The 18,850-nt window shown below is 36.0% G+C and overlaps 1 protein-coding gene and 1 non-coding gene across 3 annotated transcripts in view; one reads left to right on the top strand and one right to left on the bottom strand.

The window, feature by feature from the left end:
* Positions 1-319: 319 nt before the first annotated feature.
* TXNL1 (thioredoxin like 1) overlaps positions 320-18,850 on the top strand; it is a 35,261-nt gene continuing 16,730 nt past the window's right edge. For both annotated transcript variants that reach the window (XM_021686376.2, XR_006541217.1), the window contains exons 1-3: positions 320-637; positions 11,231-11,327; positions 13,506-13,679. In XM_021686376.2, the coding sequence (XP_021542051.1) occupies positions 540-637; positions 11,231-11,327; positions 13,506-13,679 (369 nt within the window). In that variant the 5' untranslated portion in view covers positions 320-539. The remainder of the gene's footprint in view (positions 638-11,230; positions 11,328-13,505; positions 13,680-18,850) is intronic.
* Positions 3,048-3,152, bottom strand: LOC123326657. Its single transcript, XR_006541232.1, has one exon. It is a non-coding gene; the product is annotated as a U6 spliceosomal RNA (small nuclear RNA).

Raw genomic sequence — 18,850 nt, forward strand, 5'->3', positions numbered from 1 at the left:
CCTTAGCCACAAGCCTCGGGGAAAAAGGGATCTCCTTTTTACTTTCCCACCCCAGAAAACTCGCTAGAAGCCGCGAATTTTGGAACGGCGGAGGAACACACGAACTTCTGAAACGCACTCACGCCTGAGCTTGTGACTGCTACTCTTCCGCGCCTGCGCCGCTCCAGCCTGAGTGGGGGGGCTCCTCAGTCGAGGGTGGAGCCAGGGGTCGCGTTTTAGGATTGGGTGGTGGGAGCCAAAACGGACGACGCGGAAATGACGCTAACGTGCGCAAGCGCTGGCGGCCCTGTCGCGCGGTGGCTGCTGGGTGCCGCACGCCTTTCCTTCCCTCGCCTCTCCCTTCCCCTCCCCCCTCCCGTCCCCACCCCCTCGGCCGCTCGGCTCCCTGGCGTGACTCGGCACTGAGAGTCCCGGAGAAGACGCTGCGGTCGGTACCTCCTGTGTTCAGGCCTTGGCCTTTCCGAGCCTCTCCCCTTCCTCTCCCGAGTCTTCTTCAGTTTTGAAGCCGGTGGCGTCGCGGCCGCCCTGCCGGGCTGAGAATGGTGGGAGTGAAGCCGGTCGGGAGCGACCCAGATTTCCAGCCAGAGCTGAGCGGCGCGGGCTCCAGACTCGCCGTGGTCAAGTTCACCATGCGAGGGTGAGGCCGGGCGCGAGCCCTGCGGGCGCTGTCTGTCCGTCTCTGCTTTCCCTTCACTTTTTCCGGGTCCCGACTCCCTTGGGATCTCTTGCTGCGGAATGTCCGGCACTGGCCGCAGCCCCAGGCCCCTGCCCAGTTAGGCCTCCGCTCTTGGGTGTGAGCCCCCGGTGGTGCACAAGGGAGTCTCTGGAGGGCACGAAGGCCTGGCCATCCGCGTTCCCTAGCCTAGGAGATCGCTTCCCGTCCCTTCTGCATCCTCGGACGAGCTCTGGACTTGGGGGTGGCCCACTTCTCTTCCTTCTAGTCTGTTGGAGTCTTCCTACAGGCGCCCCTGCTTTCACCCGCCCCATCGTTTCGGGGAGCCAGCTGTCACTTGCATTTTAGAAACCCTGAAATCTTAATTTACCGAACACTTTGGCTTTCTTCACCACCTGCATTTCTGTAAGACCTTTAGGAAATTCAGTTGGGACTATTCAACTAATCCACGTAGTGCTTAGTCCCGAGGCTCATTTAATGCATTTTAAATTAATGTTGGGTCCGAGTGCTTTTTAATTTTCTTAATGGTTTTGTTATTCGTTTGGTTAGTAACTTTGTAACTTAGGCTCCGTTATGTGTGCGACTGCATCTGGTCACAGAAATGAAGAGTGAGTATATATACAATATAGATATCCAAACATCTGGGTTTGGCCAAATAGACTCCATTTTTGACTTGATGGTTTAAGAGGACAGAGATCTTGAACGATGCTTAACTGACTTTGGTAAATCTCAACATAATTTATTGGTCGCAGAGCTGGTGGATTTTCTATTTTGAGTGTGCAGTGTACCTCTGTAAGAGTGACATGTTGGAACTAGGCCTTCAGAACCAAGATTTCAGCGACTGTGTGTATTTATTGACCTTCCCTTGTGTATGTCAGTATCTTCTAACTTAGAAGGATTAAAGGTCTCCATTTGATTTATCTTGACCCCCGGAGTTATTTACGTTTAAACTAACCTGGAGAAATCTACTACAGGTATCACTATTTATGTAACACATTTAATTGTCCAGGTAACTATATAAACATAAGGCAGTATTTTTAATCAGGGTAAAAAGTGATTAATGGCTCCTGAATGTGATTCAATAAATGTTGAGTGTATAAGTGGTGGCATTAGGATTAGATAGTTTTAGTGCTTGGGGGATGCAGATAAGATAAAAACAAGGACTTAATCCTGCACCAACCTCTTTTATACAGAATTGAAAAGGGACAGTATATTGGATTTTCTAGGGTGGCACAGAGTACCCATTTGACATGTGGACTTTCATATTTACTAAATTGAAGAAGATAAAAATTTCATTATAAGGATATGTCTAAAACGAATGTCAAAATTCTATAAATGTGCCCTCCCACATTTAGCAGTTTTGTGATGTCGATATTTTTAATATGGAGGGATACCTGTACATTTGTTAAGTACCTAGGCCAAAGTTGGAAAAGAGATGATTTTAACAATGAATCTCATTTTTAATTCACTTTTCTAATTCTAATTTGTAGGAGTGTATAGACTTTCATCCCCCAATAAAATACTCTTTTCCCTTACCATAGCAGCACAGATGACAGTGATAAATCATTTATTAATTGAAGTGAGAAAAGTAGGGAAGCTTTACTATTAAGGAAACACTTCCATTAACAATGAGGCAACATTTAACCATAAACAACTGCAGACATTGATTGGTAAAGCACTGTGTTGTTTACTTTTAAAAAGGTATTTTGATGCAATGAAAATTTAATTTTTTTTGGAAAAACAGCATAAAGAAAATGAATTTAGAGAACTTTTAAGTTCAAAAGTATATTTATAGCTAACATTTATTTCTATTATTATTTTTTTAAATTTATTTATTTGAGACAGAGAGATAGAGAGCACGAGAGGGAGGAGGGTCAGAGGGAGAAGCAGACTCCTCACCGAGCAGGGAGTCTGCTTCTCCCTCTGACCCTCCCCGCTCTCATGTGCTCTCTGTCTCTCTCATTCTCTCTGTCTCAAATAAATAAATAAATAAATAAAAAATCTTTAAAAAAAAATAAAAGATTATATTTACCTTGAAGTTCTTTAACATTTTGGCCGTTAGTATTCCTACACAAACTATGTCAGTGTGACCCCTCTGGGGTAACTGGGTATCAGCATTAGACCCTCAAACAACTATATCCAGAAGACCATGTAGGAAACCTCTTAGATCAAAGTTAATGTCCCATTTTAGGCCAAGAACATGATTTTCTCCGGCAGCTGTTTCCTTTCCAACCCTACTTTGAGTCTTACTCCTTTTTTTCCACTTCAATGTTATACCTAACCTGTCTATTAATTTTAATAAAATGTTATGCAGATTGTCACTGTTTAAGGATCTTCAGTGGCTCTCCAATATTTTCAGGTTTTTTTTTTCTTTTTAAATATGGAACGCTTCATGAATTTGCATGTCATCCTTGCACTGGGGCCATGCTCATCTCTGTATCGTTCCAATTTTAGTAATATGTGCTGCCAAAGCCAGCACTCAGTTTTTTAATTGTAGTAAAATATATGTAACATGAAATTTATCATTTTAGCCATTTTTAAATGTATAATTCAGTGGCATTAAGTATATTCACAACATCACCACCATTTCCTAGAATTTTTTCATTATCTCAGGTAAAAGCATTAACCAGTAACTACCCATTAAACAAGAACTCCCAGTACCCCCCAACCTCCCACCCCTGGTAACTTCTTTTTGTCTTTATGAATTAATTTGCCTAATCTTGGTACCTCATTTAAGTGGAATTATGTAATATTTGTCCTTTGGTTTCTGGCTTATTTCACTTAGCATAATGTTTTCAAGGTTCATCCATGTTGCAGCATGTGTCAGAATTTCCTTTTTCAAGCTAAATGATATTTCATTGTATGTATACACCATATATTGCTTATTCATCTGTTGATGGACATTTGAGTTGTTTCCACCTTTTAGCTATTTTGAGTAATACTGCTATCAGCATTGGTGTGCAAGGATTTCTTTGAGTCCCTGCTTTCAGTTCTTTCGGGTATATACCTGGGAGTGGAATGTGGTTGCACCATTTTGCATTCCCACTAGCAGTGCAGGAGAGTTCTAATTTTCCACATACCTGCCAACATTTTTTATATTTTAATAGCCATCCTAAATGGGTCTGAAGTGGTCTGGTGGTTTTGGTTTGCATTTCCTTAATGACTAATGAAGTTGGGCATATTTTCTTGTGCTTATTGGTCATTTATCTTCCTTGGAGAAATGTCTGTTCAAGTCCTTTGCTCATTTTGAATGACTTGTTTTTTGTTACTGAATTGTAGGAGTTCTTTATATATTTTGGGTATTCCTTATCTGATACATGATTTATATTTTCTCCCATTGGTTGCCTTTCACTTCCTCGATAGTGTTCTTTGATGCTCAAGTCTTTAAATTTTGGTGAAGTCCAATTTATCTTTTGTTGTTTGTGCTTTAAGTGTCATTTCCCAGAAATTGTTGTCAAATCCAGTGTCATGAAGAGTTAACCCCTATGTTTTCATCAAATAATTTTATAATTTTAACTTTCAAATTTAGGTCTTTTACCCATTTGAGTTAATTTTTGTATATGGTGTAAAGGTCCACCTTCATTCTTTTGTATGTTGATACCCAGTTTTCCCAGCACCATTTGTTGAAAAAACTGTCTTTTCCCCAGTGAATGGTCTTGGCACCCTTCTCTGGTATTTAATTTTTTTTAACAATTGAAACAGTCAACATTTACATATTACTTACTTTTGTAAGAGACTTGTTTAAATATTTATATTGACTTATTCAATCCTCAAAATAATCTTTGAAATTATCCCCATTTTACAAATGACGATGTTGAATCACAGGTTAAATAACTTAAGGTCCCATTGCTGAATGCAGTTTGGATTATAAAGTGCTGTTCTTGTTCTTCCCAGCCTAAGTAGAAAGGAAATGCAGGTTCATCTCTATATTGCATAGAGCCTGACATTTTTAAATAAGTATCTAACTAAAAAGTTAGTTAGAGCTGCTTGCAAACTAATCTTATAACTTAGGACAGTTCAGTTCACTCTCTGATATTCTTTTCTCTACCTGTAAAATGGAAATAGTAACATGTAACCTAACTATTGTTCAGAGAATGAAATTATATATGTGAATTATATACTGTGGTAACATGTTTTTGTAACTGTTATTTCCAAACTGTTACTCATTTTAAGTAAACTCAGATACATTTAGTGATTGATTAATAAGCAATGCCAGTTTTGTTGTTATCACTGGTGGGTACGCCCCAATGCTGAAAGAATATACATTTTCTTCCCCATAAAACTTAGTATGAATGATTGTTTTTTAATTGAAGTATACTTGGCATACAGTATTTTGTTACAGGGTACAACATAGTGATTTAAGTTATATAGTTTACGAAATGCTCAGCATAAGTGTAGTTACCATCTTTTACCATACACAGTTATTACAGTATTATTGACCATATTCCATATGCTGTACTTTTCATCCCCATGACTTTTTTTATAACTGGAAGTTTGTACCTCTTGATCCCTTCACCAATCCCCACCCCATCACCACCAGTTTGTTTTCTGTATTTATGAGTCTGTTTCTGGTTTTTTCATTTGTGCGTTTGTTTAGATTCCACATATAAGTGAAATTATATGGAGTATGATTTTTATCTTTAATTTGTGAATGTATCATTTTTATAGATGTATTTACCATATATTCAGTTTTGTTAAAGTAGGTCCTATTTGTAGTTGGTTAGGTGTTACCATCCGGGAAGAATGTTAGTGTATATTAGGATGTTGAGTTCTAATGGTTATAGTAGCTTGTTCAGATAACACATCATATATATATATATATATACACACATAAACACACATATGTATGTATGTATAAGTATATATACGTATATATGTGTACATATGTTATTAATTATATGATGCACCATTGCTGCAGACTGAATTACAGAGATAGCAGGCTCAGTAGTCCATAGGGACCAGGCAGATAATGAGAGAGGTAGGTAGTAGCTTTAAGATAACTAGCACATGGTGAGGCCTCAGAGAACATAGAGAATTTTTCTTAAAAGTATACTTTTTAATTGAAGTATGACATGCCTGTAGAAATGTAGACAAATCATTTGTGTATACATTGTTTTAACCAACATGTAGATCAAGATTTCCCCCCTTCCATCCCCTGCCACACTTTCTTCTCATTCTTGAATTCTAACACTACAGATTAGTTTTGCCTGAATTTGAACTTCACAAAATGGTATCTGTCTGGATTTTTTTAAAGAGCATATAAATAGTTTTAATCTTGGCAATTAATTTAGAAATAACAAAAAGCAGTGTGTAGGCCACTGTTTTGGGGTTTTGGGAATAGCTGTTAAGAGTTGGGTTTTGTGATCAAATTCTAGCACTGTACTTCATTGTTCTTGACTTTGAAATGAGGAATTGTAGGGCTTAAATGAATTTAAGGGTTTTGTAAATTGTATAACATACGGTAAATGCTCAATGAATGCTAGCCATTTTGTGTTATTAATAGGACCAATTATGATTATGCCTGCCCTAATTAAAATATAATTAATCTAGACATTACCTACTTTAAAGTTGTGCCCTATGGAAAAACAGACTTTTAAAATATCTCTTCAGAAAGCACATACATTTTCCTTACCATTTATCATCAATGTGTTTACACATCTTATTGCTCAAGGCAGAGCACTAAATACTTTAGCAAATAGTGAAGAGCGGCAAGTTCGTGAAGTAAAATGTATTTATATTATGACTGTAAACAAAAATCTTATGTATGAACCTAACTTGGTGCTTTCAAAGAACGCTTGGATTGGATTGGATTAGGATTAACTGTTCTGTTATGGTCCTGCCATTGACTAGAGTGCCTGATTTTGGGCAAGTCATTTAAGTTTTCTGGTCTTCAGTTCTTACTTATCCAATAATTGTGTTAGGTTAGGTCAGTTTTAAAGTTTTAGTTTTGTGGGTTTGATTCTTTATGTATTGCAGAAAGCTGGAGAGTTGTCTGCTGTGTTTTTCTCAAAAAGCATAAGTCAGAATCCTTCTTACATATCCATTTTACGTATTAGATTTAACAGGTAACCTTTCTGTCAAAGAGAGGTTCAGAGATAGAAAAAGAACTTTTTTTTCTTTTTTAAACCTCGGGACTAGATGATCTGTGGTCACTTTTACAAGTTCAGAGGCTCTGTGACTGTATATTATTTAAGGGCTGTGAATCAGGGGTTGCACAAGAGAAAAAAGTGTGATCCTGAAATTCAGGCATATTTGGGGCATATTTTAAAGATTTATTTATTTATTTATTTATTTGAGGAGCGGGGAGAGGGGCAGAGGGAGAGAGACTCAGGCAGACCCTGCGCTGAGCGTGGAGCCCAACACATGGCTCGATCGCATGACCATGAGATCAGGACCTGAGCTGAAATCAAGAGTTGGACTCTTTTTTTTTTTTTAAGATTTTATTTATTTATTTGACAGAGAGAGACAGTGAGAGAGGGAACCCAAGCAGGGGGAGAGAGAGAGGGAGAAGCAGGCTTCCCACTGAGCGGGGAGCCCAATGCGGGGCTTGATCCCAGGACCCTGGGATCATGACCTGAGCCGAAGGCAGACGCTTAACGACTGAGCCATCCAGGTGTCCCGGAGTTGGACTCTTAACCGACTGTGTCACCCAGATGTCCCTGGGGCATAATATTTTAGATATGAGAAAGGTGCTAGAGAATCTAGTTCCTTCTCATTTTGTATGGAGATATCAGGTGACTTGCTCATGAGCGCAGCTAATAATGGAAATTTAAATTTATTCTTAAATGCTAATGTTAAGCAGGCAAACATCTTAAAATAACTAATCAATTCATTTGAATGATTATAGTGTGAAAGTATGCTGCTGTATTTATTTCTGCTTCTTTGTTCTAGGACTTACTTTGATTTTTGACTAAAGTTACAACCTGTGATGGCTAACTAAAATTAAACAGAGGATCTAGATAAGGTTAAAGTTTGAAAGGGAACAGTTTAGTACAGTTATTTTAGCTACAAGAAATTTTTTTTTTTTAACACTGATTAGCACATACATGCCTGGTGAATAGAGTGATGATCTCAGTATGATGTGGAAGTTGTGTTGGTTCATATTCTGTTTTTCCTAGATAGTGAGGAACAGAAATAGAAATAGATCCTTTAGCAGGAAGAAGCAAACCCCTCAGTGATACAGGCAAGCTCCCTTCCGCGTTTGTTTTGAGAGAGTTACTCCAGTTTAACAGGAGCACTTGCTCCATAGAGGGCTTCATGGTTGGTACTGAACTTCCTCCCACAGCCCCGTGGCTCAGTTGTCATAGTACCTGAAAAGGCACTTCCATTGTTTTTATTCGTTTTAAATATTTGCTGAGGTAGCCTCTAGTCCGAGCCACCTGCCCAACTGTCCAAGTATTTCCTGAGTACGTTACTGTTTTGTCTTAGGGATGTTTTTACAAAGTTGTATAGGTTTAAATGGTTTGCCTCAGTCTGATTTTTCCTGTAAGTCTTATTTTGAATACATACTTCTGCAGAAGGGAGATTTTTTTCAGGAGTGAATGTGTTGTGGTGTAGCATAAATAGCTGTGCTTCATTTGGGACACCCGTTTAAATGCAGTTAATGTTAAATTCTCTAGTCTCAAGTTATTTAATATTTTAAAATAAAGGCACCTGTTCATCCTAAAAAAAAAAAAAACAAAGGATACAGAAGTATGAATAATTTAAAAGTCTTCCCTAAACTCTCTTCCTTTTCCAGTCCTACTTTACAGAAGTAATTAACTGATTATTGTGTGACACACCTAACGTGTGTATATACCCACACCTTTATAATGTAGTAATAGAGAATTTTATTATGAGACTTAGTTTTCTTTTAAACAGTACAAATTTACAAATTATCCTTATCCCCTGGTATGAGTGTGTCATAACATTTTAAACTATTTTTCTGTTGCTGCCATTTAGATTGTTTCTAGTTTTTTACCGTTAGAAACATTGAATTGAACTTTGTTATATGTATTGTGAAAATGAGTGTTAGGTAGGATAGATGTATGCAAATGAGATTGTTGAATCTTGGGTTGTGTTCATTTAAAATTGACAGATCATGATTAATGGCCCTTCAGAAAGGATATAACAGTTGGTACTCCCATCCATAATGTTTAAGACTTACTGATAACTCGAAGTATTTTGCCAAACTAAACATAGGTTTAGTGACTCTAAATGTTTGTTTCAAATTGGTCTCAGGACTTTTGAGGATTGTTAGATCCAAAAATCTACTTTCAGAAGCACCAAGTTTAATATTAAAGAACTTAATTGCTTATTTTCTTAGCTTTTTTGGTGTGAGGCTTAAGGATGGCATGGGATGAATATACTGATTAATCAGTATATTCAGTCGCAGCTTGAGGATGAACATTTGTGAGTTTGAACATCTCGTACTTCAGAACTTGCTTTTCCTTGTGCTCCTCTCTGCTATTGCCAAGGTTTTTCTCTAAATTTTTATTGAGATACAACATAATACACAATTATAAATGTATAGCTTAATTAATTTTCATAAACTGAACACACATGCCCATGTAATGAGCTTCTGGACAAATAGAACATAACTAGCTTTTTGATACCTCTCATGACCCTATCCTGTCTTTAACTCTCAGAAAGGTAACCTTTGTCTATAGTACCATTGATTTGTTTTGCCTGTATTTGAGCTGTGCATAGATGGAATCATATAATGTACTACTTTTCTCAGTATTATTTGTGAGGTTAATCAATGTTTTTGCATGATGTTTGACATCAGTCATTTTCATTGTTGTATAGTATTCCACAGTAGGAGTAACTGCAATTAATTTACTCATTCTGTGTTGATAGAATTTGAGTAGTCTCCACTTTTGGTTCTTAGAAATATTACTACTACCAATATTTTTTCAAGTGCCCTAAGGCAAACCTATGTAGACATTTCTGTTGTTTATATACTTCAGACATGCTCATGAGGTAGGCATAGGTCTTTGTGTAGCAGATACTGCCAGTTTCTTTCCTTTACCCCTACAGTGGTTATATTCCTAAAGCTTGCACAGTCACTAACAATTCAGTTGCTCCACATTCTTGGTAATACTTTGTTCTTTTTTATTTTAGCTATTTTGGTGGGAGTAGTTTTTTGTTTTTTTTTTTTTAAAGATTTTGTTTATTTATTTGACAGAGAGAGACACAGCGAGAGAGGGAACACAAGCAAGGGGAGTGGGAGAGGGAGAAGCAGGCTTCCCACCGAGCAGGGAGCCCAATGTGGGGCTTGATCCCAGGACCCCGGGATCACGACCCAAGCCGAAGGCAGACGCCTAACAACTGAGCCACCCAGGTGCCCCTGGTGGGAGTAGTTTTAATTTGCATTTCCCTGGCTTCTCTAGTGACTAATGAAGTGTGAGGTATCTTTTCATATTTATTGACTGTTAGGATAACCTCATTTGTCATGTACTGGTTTAAGAGTTTACCCATTTTCCTTTTGGGTGTCAGTCTTGTTCTTACTGATTTGTAGGAATTCTTTACATATTAGCAATGTAAGCCTTTCGATATGTTTTACAGATATATATATATTTTTTGCCACTCTGGGGTCTTTTCACTCTCTAAATGGTATCTCGATGAACAAAAGGTCTCAATATTTTCCAGTTTATCAAGTATATTCCAGTGTATCAATTATTTCCTCTTTTCTTTGGTGTTTTTTGTGTTTTAAGAAATCTTTGCTTACTCAAAGTTTTGAAAGTATCCTTTGTATTTTTTCTTAAAGCTGTTACTGTTTCACCTTTAGATTGAGATATGTAATCCATGTGGAATTGGTTTTGTGTATGGTGTGAGGTATAGGGGCCAAGACTCGCATCTTCCCATGTGAGTATCCTGTTGACACTGCACTGCTTATTGAAAAGACCACCCTTTCCCCACTGCACTGCTGTGTCAAATGCTTGGTAAATCAGGTTACTCTGTGTAGGATAGGTTTGTTTCTGGACCTGTTCTTTTATCTTGGTCAGTTTGTTTGTCCTTGTACCAATACTGTACACTCTTAATTTATAAAGCTTTGTGATTGTTCTTAATATTCAGTAATTAATTTTCTCAGCTTTGAACCTCAAAATGGCTTGGGTTATCTTTGGTATTTCCCTATAAACTTTAGAATTTAAACTTGTTAACTTCTGCAAGAAAACCTACTGGGATTTTACATTTACTCTGAAGATCAAATTTAGGAGAATTGACATCTTGACCCTGTTGAGTTTTCCAGTTTATAAGCATAGTGTATTCCTCCTTTTATTTCCATCTTTAATTTTTCTCAGTGAGAACAAAGCCAGAAGACTTAACATTATTAGACTTTAAAACTTAATATAAATCTGTAGTCATTAAGACAATGTGGTATTGATGCAAGTATATCTAAATAATCTAGTGGAAAAGACTAGAAAGACTGAAGCTAGGATGATCAGATTTTGTTTAATTTCATATTTTAATTAACAAATTCTTTAGAGTATAAATTAATACAGTTTTTGGTGGGGTTTTTTTTTTCTTTTTTTTTTTTTTTTTTTTTACCAAGCATGTATTTTACCTTTCTCACAGGTGTGGACCGTGTTTAAGGATTGCCCCAGCATTCAGTTCTATGAGTAATAAGTATCCACAGGCAGTTTTCTTGGAAGTTGATGTACATCAGTGTCAGGTAAGGGAAAGGAGTCCTTTAAAAAAAAATTTACATTGGTTTGAAATTCAACACTGTTATCATCCTTCGTTTGTTTCTCTCTTTATGCACATAGTACTTCTTTGAAGATGGGGAAATGTTATATGGACCTGAATTTTACTACAAATGTCATTGTGGCCGCATTAGTTAAAAAGGGTAGTTCAATATTAATTGCTTCTGGGTTTGTTGATATTCATATCTTTCTGATGTAAAACTGATAAGCTGTTCAACTAAATCAGTCACCTGGAAGTCCTTTTTTTTACATTTTTTTTGTTTATCTTCTGCAAATCGAGAATATTATCTTTTACTGCTGAGGCATTGTTTGATTTGAAAGCCATGGCAGAGAATTCTTGGTTATAGTTTGATTTGAATTGATCAATTTGTAATATTAGCTTCAAAGCTGCACACTCAGCAGAAACCTGAAAGTGTTAATTACTGTCGATTGAGCCACAGTGTTGTGGGGAGATTGCCCTGATTACTTAGTAGGAATGACTCTGTGACAATTCTGTGTTTGCATATGTGGAAATATGGAGGAGGAGTTAATGGGAAAAATTTTTGAAGGTTCCTTCCAACACTAAAAATGTAGTCTTTAGTTCTGATTAAGGAATAGCTGTGTACCTCCTCTTTTTGGTGAAGTTTTGTCTTCGATATATTCTGAGTGTGAAAAGAATTTTTTTTTTTTTTTTAAAGATTTTATTTATTTATTTGAGACAGAGAGAATGAGAGAGAGAGAGCACATGAGAGGGGGGAGGGTCAGAGGGAGAAGCAGACTCCCCGCCGAGCAGGGAGCCCGATGCGGGACTCGATCCCGGGACTCCAGGATCATGACCTGAGCCGAAGGCAGTCGCCCAACCAACTGAGCCACCCAGGCGCCCTGTGAAAAGAATTTTTAAATGTTATAATAGTTTGTAGTGAGTAGTTTGGGGTTTGGTTTAGTATATGTGCTGCCGAAGCGAGCACTGGGGTTTGGTTTAAACCCTATAATATTGCTTAGTACTTCTGTCACATACTACTGGGCTCCCATCACTGGCCCTTATTTTAGTATTCCTGTCTCTACTCAGGAGCTTTGTTCTGGAGCTTTGTTGTCCAGTATGGTAGGCACTAGCAGCATGTGGTTATTGCACACTTGAAATGTGGCAAATCCAAATTGAGGAGTGCTGTAAGTGTAGAATACACATAGGATTTTGAAGGCTTAGTATGAAAAAAAAAATGTAAAATATGTCATTGATGTTCTACACTGACTGTTGAAAGTGCAAATATTGGATTCACTAAAATATAGCATTAAAATTGACTTCAGTTGTTCCTCTGTACTTTTTTATTGTGGATACTGGCAACTAAAGATTATATATATACACCACATTTATGTCTTATATTTCTTTTGGACAGTACTGTTCTAAAACGTCAGTCATGTTTTTTGTTTTTTGTTTTTTAATTTTTGAGGTTTAGAGAAGACATCTGTGTGTAAACTTGATGGTTATTTTTCTTTAAACAGTGTAGTGGTACCTTTTTATAGCATTTGAATATGCAAGATGACACGTTTGCTTTAACTCTTTCCTTTATACTTATGAAAAGTTTAAGTCATGAGTCAGTGGTTAAGTAGCTAATTTCCACTCAGTACTTAGTTTTATAATATTGTGGAGTGGAGCAGAATTTTAAAAGGTAAATGTTGCAGTGTGTTTGATGGGAGGCCAGAAGTCATTTCTATGAGTAAAGTTGAGTGAGGTTGTTACTTCATTTTCATGGAGAGATGGGCTACTGTTTTTCAGATCTGTACTTTTTCCTAGTAGCAGTGGTTTGTGATGATGTATTAACACCTTTTTGGGCTTCCCCATTTAAAAAACAGCATGTACTTATGAAAGCGCTAGCTGGTGGTATAAAGCATAATTTCTGTATTGGAAGCTAATTGTTCTACTGGTGGGTGAAGTGTTTAACACTAAAATTGATAAAAATGCATGTTCTTCATTGGGAATTTAGAGATAATGTAGTTGTGCCCTCAGTAATAGGCCTGCTTTTTCTTAAATAACAATTGGGAATGAGTTATTTTATGTGGTTTTTGTTCATGCTTGTGATATTTAACTTCTACAGAGAGGTAGAATGAATATTCAGAGTGGTTTAAGGTAAATTTTAATTCATTAACGGCATCTAACTTGCCAATTCTAGGGAACAGCTGCCACCAACAATATATCAGCAACACCTACATTTCTGTTTTTTCGAAACAAAGTGAGAATTGATCAATATCAAGGAGCAGATGCTGTTGGATTAGAAGAAAAAATCAAGCAGCACTTAGAAAATGACCCTGGAAGCAATGAGGACACAGATATTCCAAAAGGCTATGTAGGTAGACTTAAGAGTGAAATCACGATATATCTTTTCTCATTATTTCGTTAAAATGAAATTGACTGTTGTCTTTTGCTAGTTAAGAATACTTTCAAATAAGATCTTTAAAAGTAATTTCATTAGCTGATTATTGGGTTTTTGCTTCTGTTTGTATGTATTATAATCTTAAGCCCTCATCAAAAACAATTTTTCCTAAATAATTCTTTTTGCCACTTGTTTTTTTTAAACCTGATTTCTGAATTGTCTTAATAGCCAGTTTTAAACATTTAATCATTTTTAATGTATATATATTTTTATATATACATTTAATTTTCATTTTATTACATATAATGAATGTTTTATTTATATGTAATCTTAAAATTATATACTTTCCCCCCAAAATGTGAATAAACATATATTGGAAAAATTTTTCAGGTTTTGACAATTGTGTAAAATGACATGTAAATTTTAATGTGTGATCTTTATATGCTGGACTCCCTTTCCTGCCACTTCCTATAGTTTTCTCTCTCCTTTTTAATGTATTCCCTCTTTTCTGGCACCTCTTTTTTTCTGCTAAAAAAAAAAATTTATTTATTTTGTTTTAGGGTCATATGTGACTTTGCTATTGGATATGTTTTTCTGAGTTTTAAGAGTAAGTTATTATTCAAATAATAACTTGAAGACTTAGGAACTTAAAAGTGAGAATTACATAATACAAATAATTATAATTCAGTATCTTTATCATTTAAGAGCTGTTCAGGAAGGACCAAAATTCAGAAGTAGCACTTCATGGTAACTGACTCATTTATGCAAATTGGTTAATCCTGCATACCAAAACATATATTTGTATATATCTTTCCCAATTTTTTTGTTATAAAGTTAATGGTAATTGCAGATCAAAAATGAACTTTTTAAAAAATAATTGTTACCTTAAGTTAAAGCTAGTATATGAAAGAATATATATCAACTATAGTAAAGCAGATTGATGTCATGGGCTACACGTTCTTTCTGTAAAGTCCCTTAAATTCATGCTGAATAAGGAGACTTTCTAGTCAGATAAATATGAGAGATTCTTTTTGTGTGTGTGTGGGGGGGGGTTGAGTGTTGCATCTTCAAAAAGTGTCTTTAACATGTGGTACTAGTGTTAATTAATTTAGGGAGGCACAATTAATATCTATTTAAAACAGGACTGTTATGTAATAATTTGAAATGGTAATATCCAGTTAGAAAGTATGAACATGTTGTATAAGTCAGGGTTGTGACACCTTTTGGAAAATTTTGGAAATTATTTGACTTGTAAACTGTTGTGTTTACATCTTTGTATTTTTTTTTCCTTTATTTACTAAGTGTTTTTGCATGAAAAGTTCTTACGAGCACAACAGTCCTGCTGCTTAGCTAGAGGGATACTTCTTTACACATCAGCTAAGTGTGATTATCAGTGTTTTGTCCTCAGGTAGGAAATAAGCAGGAAAAAATTTTTAGGAAATAAAAATAATTTAGTTTTCATGCAAATGTTATGAATACAGTGTGAAAGGTTATTAAAAACATTTTCATTTTTTCCATCAGGTGTCAATCAAGACATTAAAAGTTTTGAACTATATGTCTGCAAGGTTCTTAAATATTTAAGAATTGGTAATGTGTTTCTAAGAATGTCATCATTCTCACAACACAAATAGAAACTTAACGGGAATAAGTGAATGAATGAAAGCCTGTATCTTAAATAGATTTAAGTATTAGCATTGCAGAAATGTATTGACAATTTTAAAACAAAATTTTGGTTTTAAAGACTTTGTTATGTTTTAACACTAAGAGGCTATACAGTTACTGATTTTATACATCCTCGTTTTGGAACTCCTAATTTGATTGAAGCCAGAGTAAGAGAGATACACATACCTCTTTTAGAGGGGTTTGAAATATTGCAATAAATGTAGATGTGATACTCAAAACATTAAGAATCATAATAATTCTTATTCAGAAGTAAGACAGTGTTTTTGTGACTATAATGACTTTTAGTTTTTAAAGTGTTGATTGAAACATTGGGAAAGTTTAAAACATTCTTTTTTTCTCTCCTATATTTGCTAAGAGTACCTAGTATGGCTTTCAGTGGCAATGAGAGGGCCATCAATATCAAGTCTTCTTCTCCCCCAGAAGTTTGAGTTCTGGGCACTCTGGAATTGAAGTTGGATTTGCATATGTTCTAAATCTTGAGGCCTATATATATATTTTAGTATTCTGCCCTCTGAACTGTAGATTTTGGTCTACAAATTTTGTCATCATTCATCAAAATGAAATGAAACTTTAAGTGACCCTAATTTGTGTAGTAAGATCTTTTGTTAACCCAAACTAGAAGCGTGGAAAGGTTTTCCTAACTTGCTGTGTGTCTTGTTTTAGATTTTCCACCTCTAAAAAAGAAAGGTGAAATTTATTAAACAAAACACAGTTGACAGAGTAGTAGTATAGCAAACACATATACCATTCACCTGTGTTCATCAGCTGTGAATATTTTGCTGTTTTTGCTTTCTTGATATATATTTATCCACTTTTACCTCCTACAGAATCATTTAAAAGTAAACTGTAGACATTATGATGGTTCATCTCTAAATATTTTATTAGCCTGTAGCTTCTAGGAGTAAGGACATTGATTTACATAACCACGATACCATTATCACGCCTAAGAAATTTAACGATGGTACAATATCTCTAATACTTAAAGACTACATTCACATTTTCTTAATTATCTCCAGAATATTTTTTTTTTTTAAGATTTTATTTATTTGGGAGAGAGAGAGCACAAGCTGAGGGAGGGGCAGAGGGAGAAGCAGACTCCTGGCTGAGCAGGGAGCCTGATGTGGGGCTCCATCCCAGGACCCCGGGCGCATGACCTGAGCTTAACCGACTGAGCCACCCAAGCACCCCTCCAGAATACTCTTTATAGCTATTTTTCCCCCATCTAGGATCAAGTCAAGGATCATGCATTACATTTAAGTTGTTTCTCTTTGGTGTTCTGGAAACTTCTGTTTTTTTGTTGTTGTTATTGTTGTTTTTTTAATTCATTACTGCCTTTTTTTGGAAGCTTAAACTGGCACCAGTCTAATATAGTAGCCACTAGGTACATGTGGCTATTAGGCATGTGTTACATGACTAGTGCAACTGAGGAACTGAATTTTAAATTTCATCTACTTTTAATTAATTTTAAATTGCCACATGTGGCTAATGGCTATCTTATTGTACAGCGCAGGTTGAGACCATCTGTCTTATAGACTGTCCCACAATCTGGATTTGTCTGATTGTTTTCTCATTATTCTTTTGTCATTATTGGCAAGTTGATTACATAGGTAGTGATATTTATTTCCAATTGCATGTTTCCAGAATATGTCAGTTTGTAGTTAGGTCAGATATAATGCCAATTTGTCCCCAGACAGTGTTGTATAACAAAGCACTTTAATGAAACTGTTAGTGATACTTGTTTTGTGTGCCCCACAATAAATAAATATTAAAACAACTTTAAGTCACCTATTTAGTTTATTTTTCATCATTAAGATATTACAAGTATGACTGCAATGTTGTCTTCATGCCTGGGTCTTAATCCTTGATATAATATTGAAGAGGCATCTTGGTAGGATGGAAGACGTAAGTGTTTAAAAGATTTTGTCAAAACTACCCTTTCAAGGCAAATGTTCTTCAAGTTTAGAGTAATTCTATAATAGTAGAACTTAGCTTTATAGTGCCCCTACACCTCTCTACCCCTCAGGCCCCCCCCCTTCCTGCTGTTTTTAAATTGGCTACAGTGTGTTACCCTGAGTAATATTTAGTGCAATGTAACATTTAATATAATTCGAAATAACATTTTGGCTTTGAAAGCATTTAGGCCACTCCATGAATAATTAAGGGACTATTCTAATGGATTATCATCATATTGATGATAATGATTTGACATGTAATTATTTGACATTAAAGTTTTCTTTAGAATGATGTACTCTTTCAGAATGATATACACATGTATTAGCCTCTGTATAAATATATATAATACTCTTTGTGATAGGTGAATATACAACTGATAATCTATAGTACTTGGTAAACTTAAAAATAGTCCTTGTTTAGTAGATGAAATGGATACTTTTCTAGAGAAAGAGTTTATCAGAATCAACTCCATTATAAGCAGAACTCCAGAATAGACCAGTCACCATAGAGAAAATAGTTAGAGACCTCTACCATAAGGGTTAAGATGACTTTGTAGGGAAATTCTACCAAATCTTTAAAGATCAGGTAGTCTGGTGTTACTCCAAATGCTTAACACCATATACAAAGATGGAAAACTTCTGAATTTTTTTTTGAAGTAAATATGACATTGAACCCAGAATCTGGCAAAGTTTGCACCAAAAAAAAAAAAGCTACCGACCAGTTCCAATTAGGAATAATTGTTGTAAAGCTCATAAAATATTAGTAAACAAAATCCAGCGATCTAGAGGAGAAAGATTATGATCTCCTAATATGCAGAAAAGGCATTTAACAGAATTCAATGCCCATTTATTCCTAAAGCAATCAATAAAATCTTAATGGGGGAATACCAGAGGTACTCTTATCACTAAAGTCAGAAACAACATAGGGATGACCACTGTCACAGCTCTGGCATTGTGTTGGATTATTAACACATACATGGGAGACAGGCAAATAAATGTTAAATGACAACCACAGGGAAGCAATCAGCAAAATCTAGAATATTAGAAGTCTCTGGATGCTAAATGACCATAATAGATTAAAGGAGATTTAAGAGACATTAACCAATTATAGTGTATGTTGTTTGGATTCTTATTCTAACAGTTCCACACTAAAACATTTATGAGACAGCTGAAGAAATTTGAACATGGATATTTGCTAATAATAAAGTATTACTCATTATTTCAGTTGTGATAATAATATTGAGGATTTGGTTTTTTTTAAGATTTTATTTATTTGTTAGGGGGGGGGGAGAGAGAGAGAGAGCACAAGCAGGGGGAGTGGCAGGCAGAGACAGAGGGAAAAGCAGGCTCCCCGCTGAGCAAGGAGCCCGATGTGGGGCTCGGTCCCAGGACCCTGGGATCACGACCTGAGCTGAAAACAGATGTTTAACCAACTGAGCCACCCAGGCATACCAGAGGATTTTTTTTTTAAGATTCCTTATCTCTTAGAAATGTTCATGAACACACTGA

This window comes from Neomonachus schauinslandi, chromosome 14 (genome assembly GCF_002201575.2).
Source record: "Neomonachus schauinslandi chromosome 14, ASM220157v2, whole genome shotgun sequence".
In the NCBI taxonomy this organism is placed as follows: domain Eukaryota; kingdom Metazoa; phylum Chordata; class Mammalia; order Carnivora; family Phocidae; genus Neomonachus; species Neomonachus schauinslandi.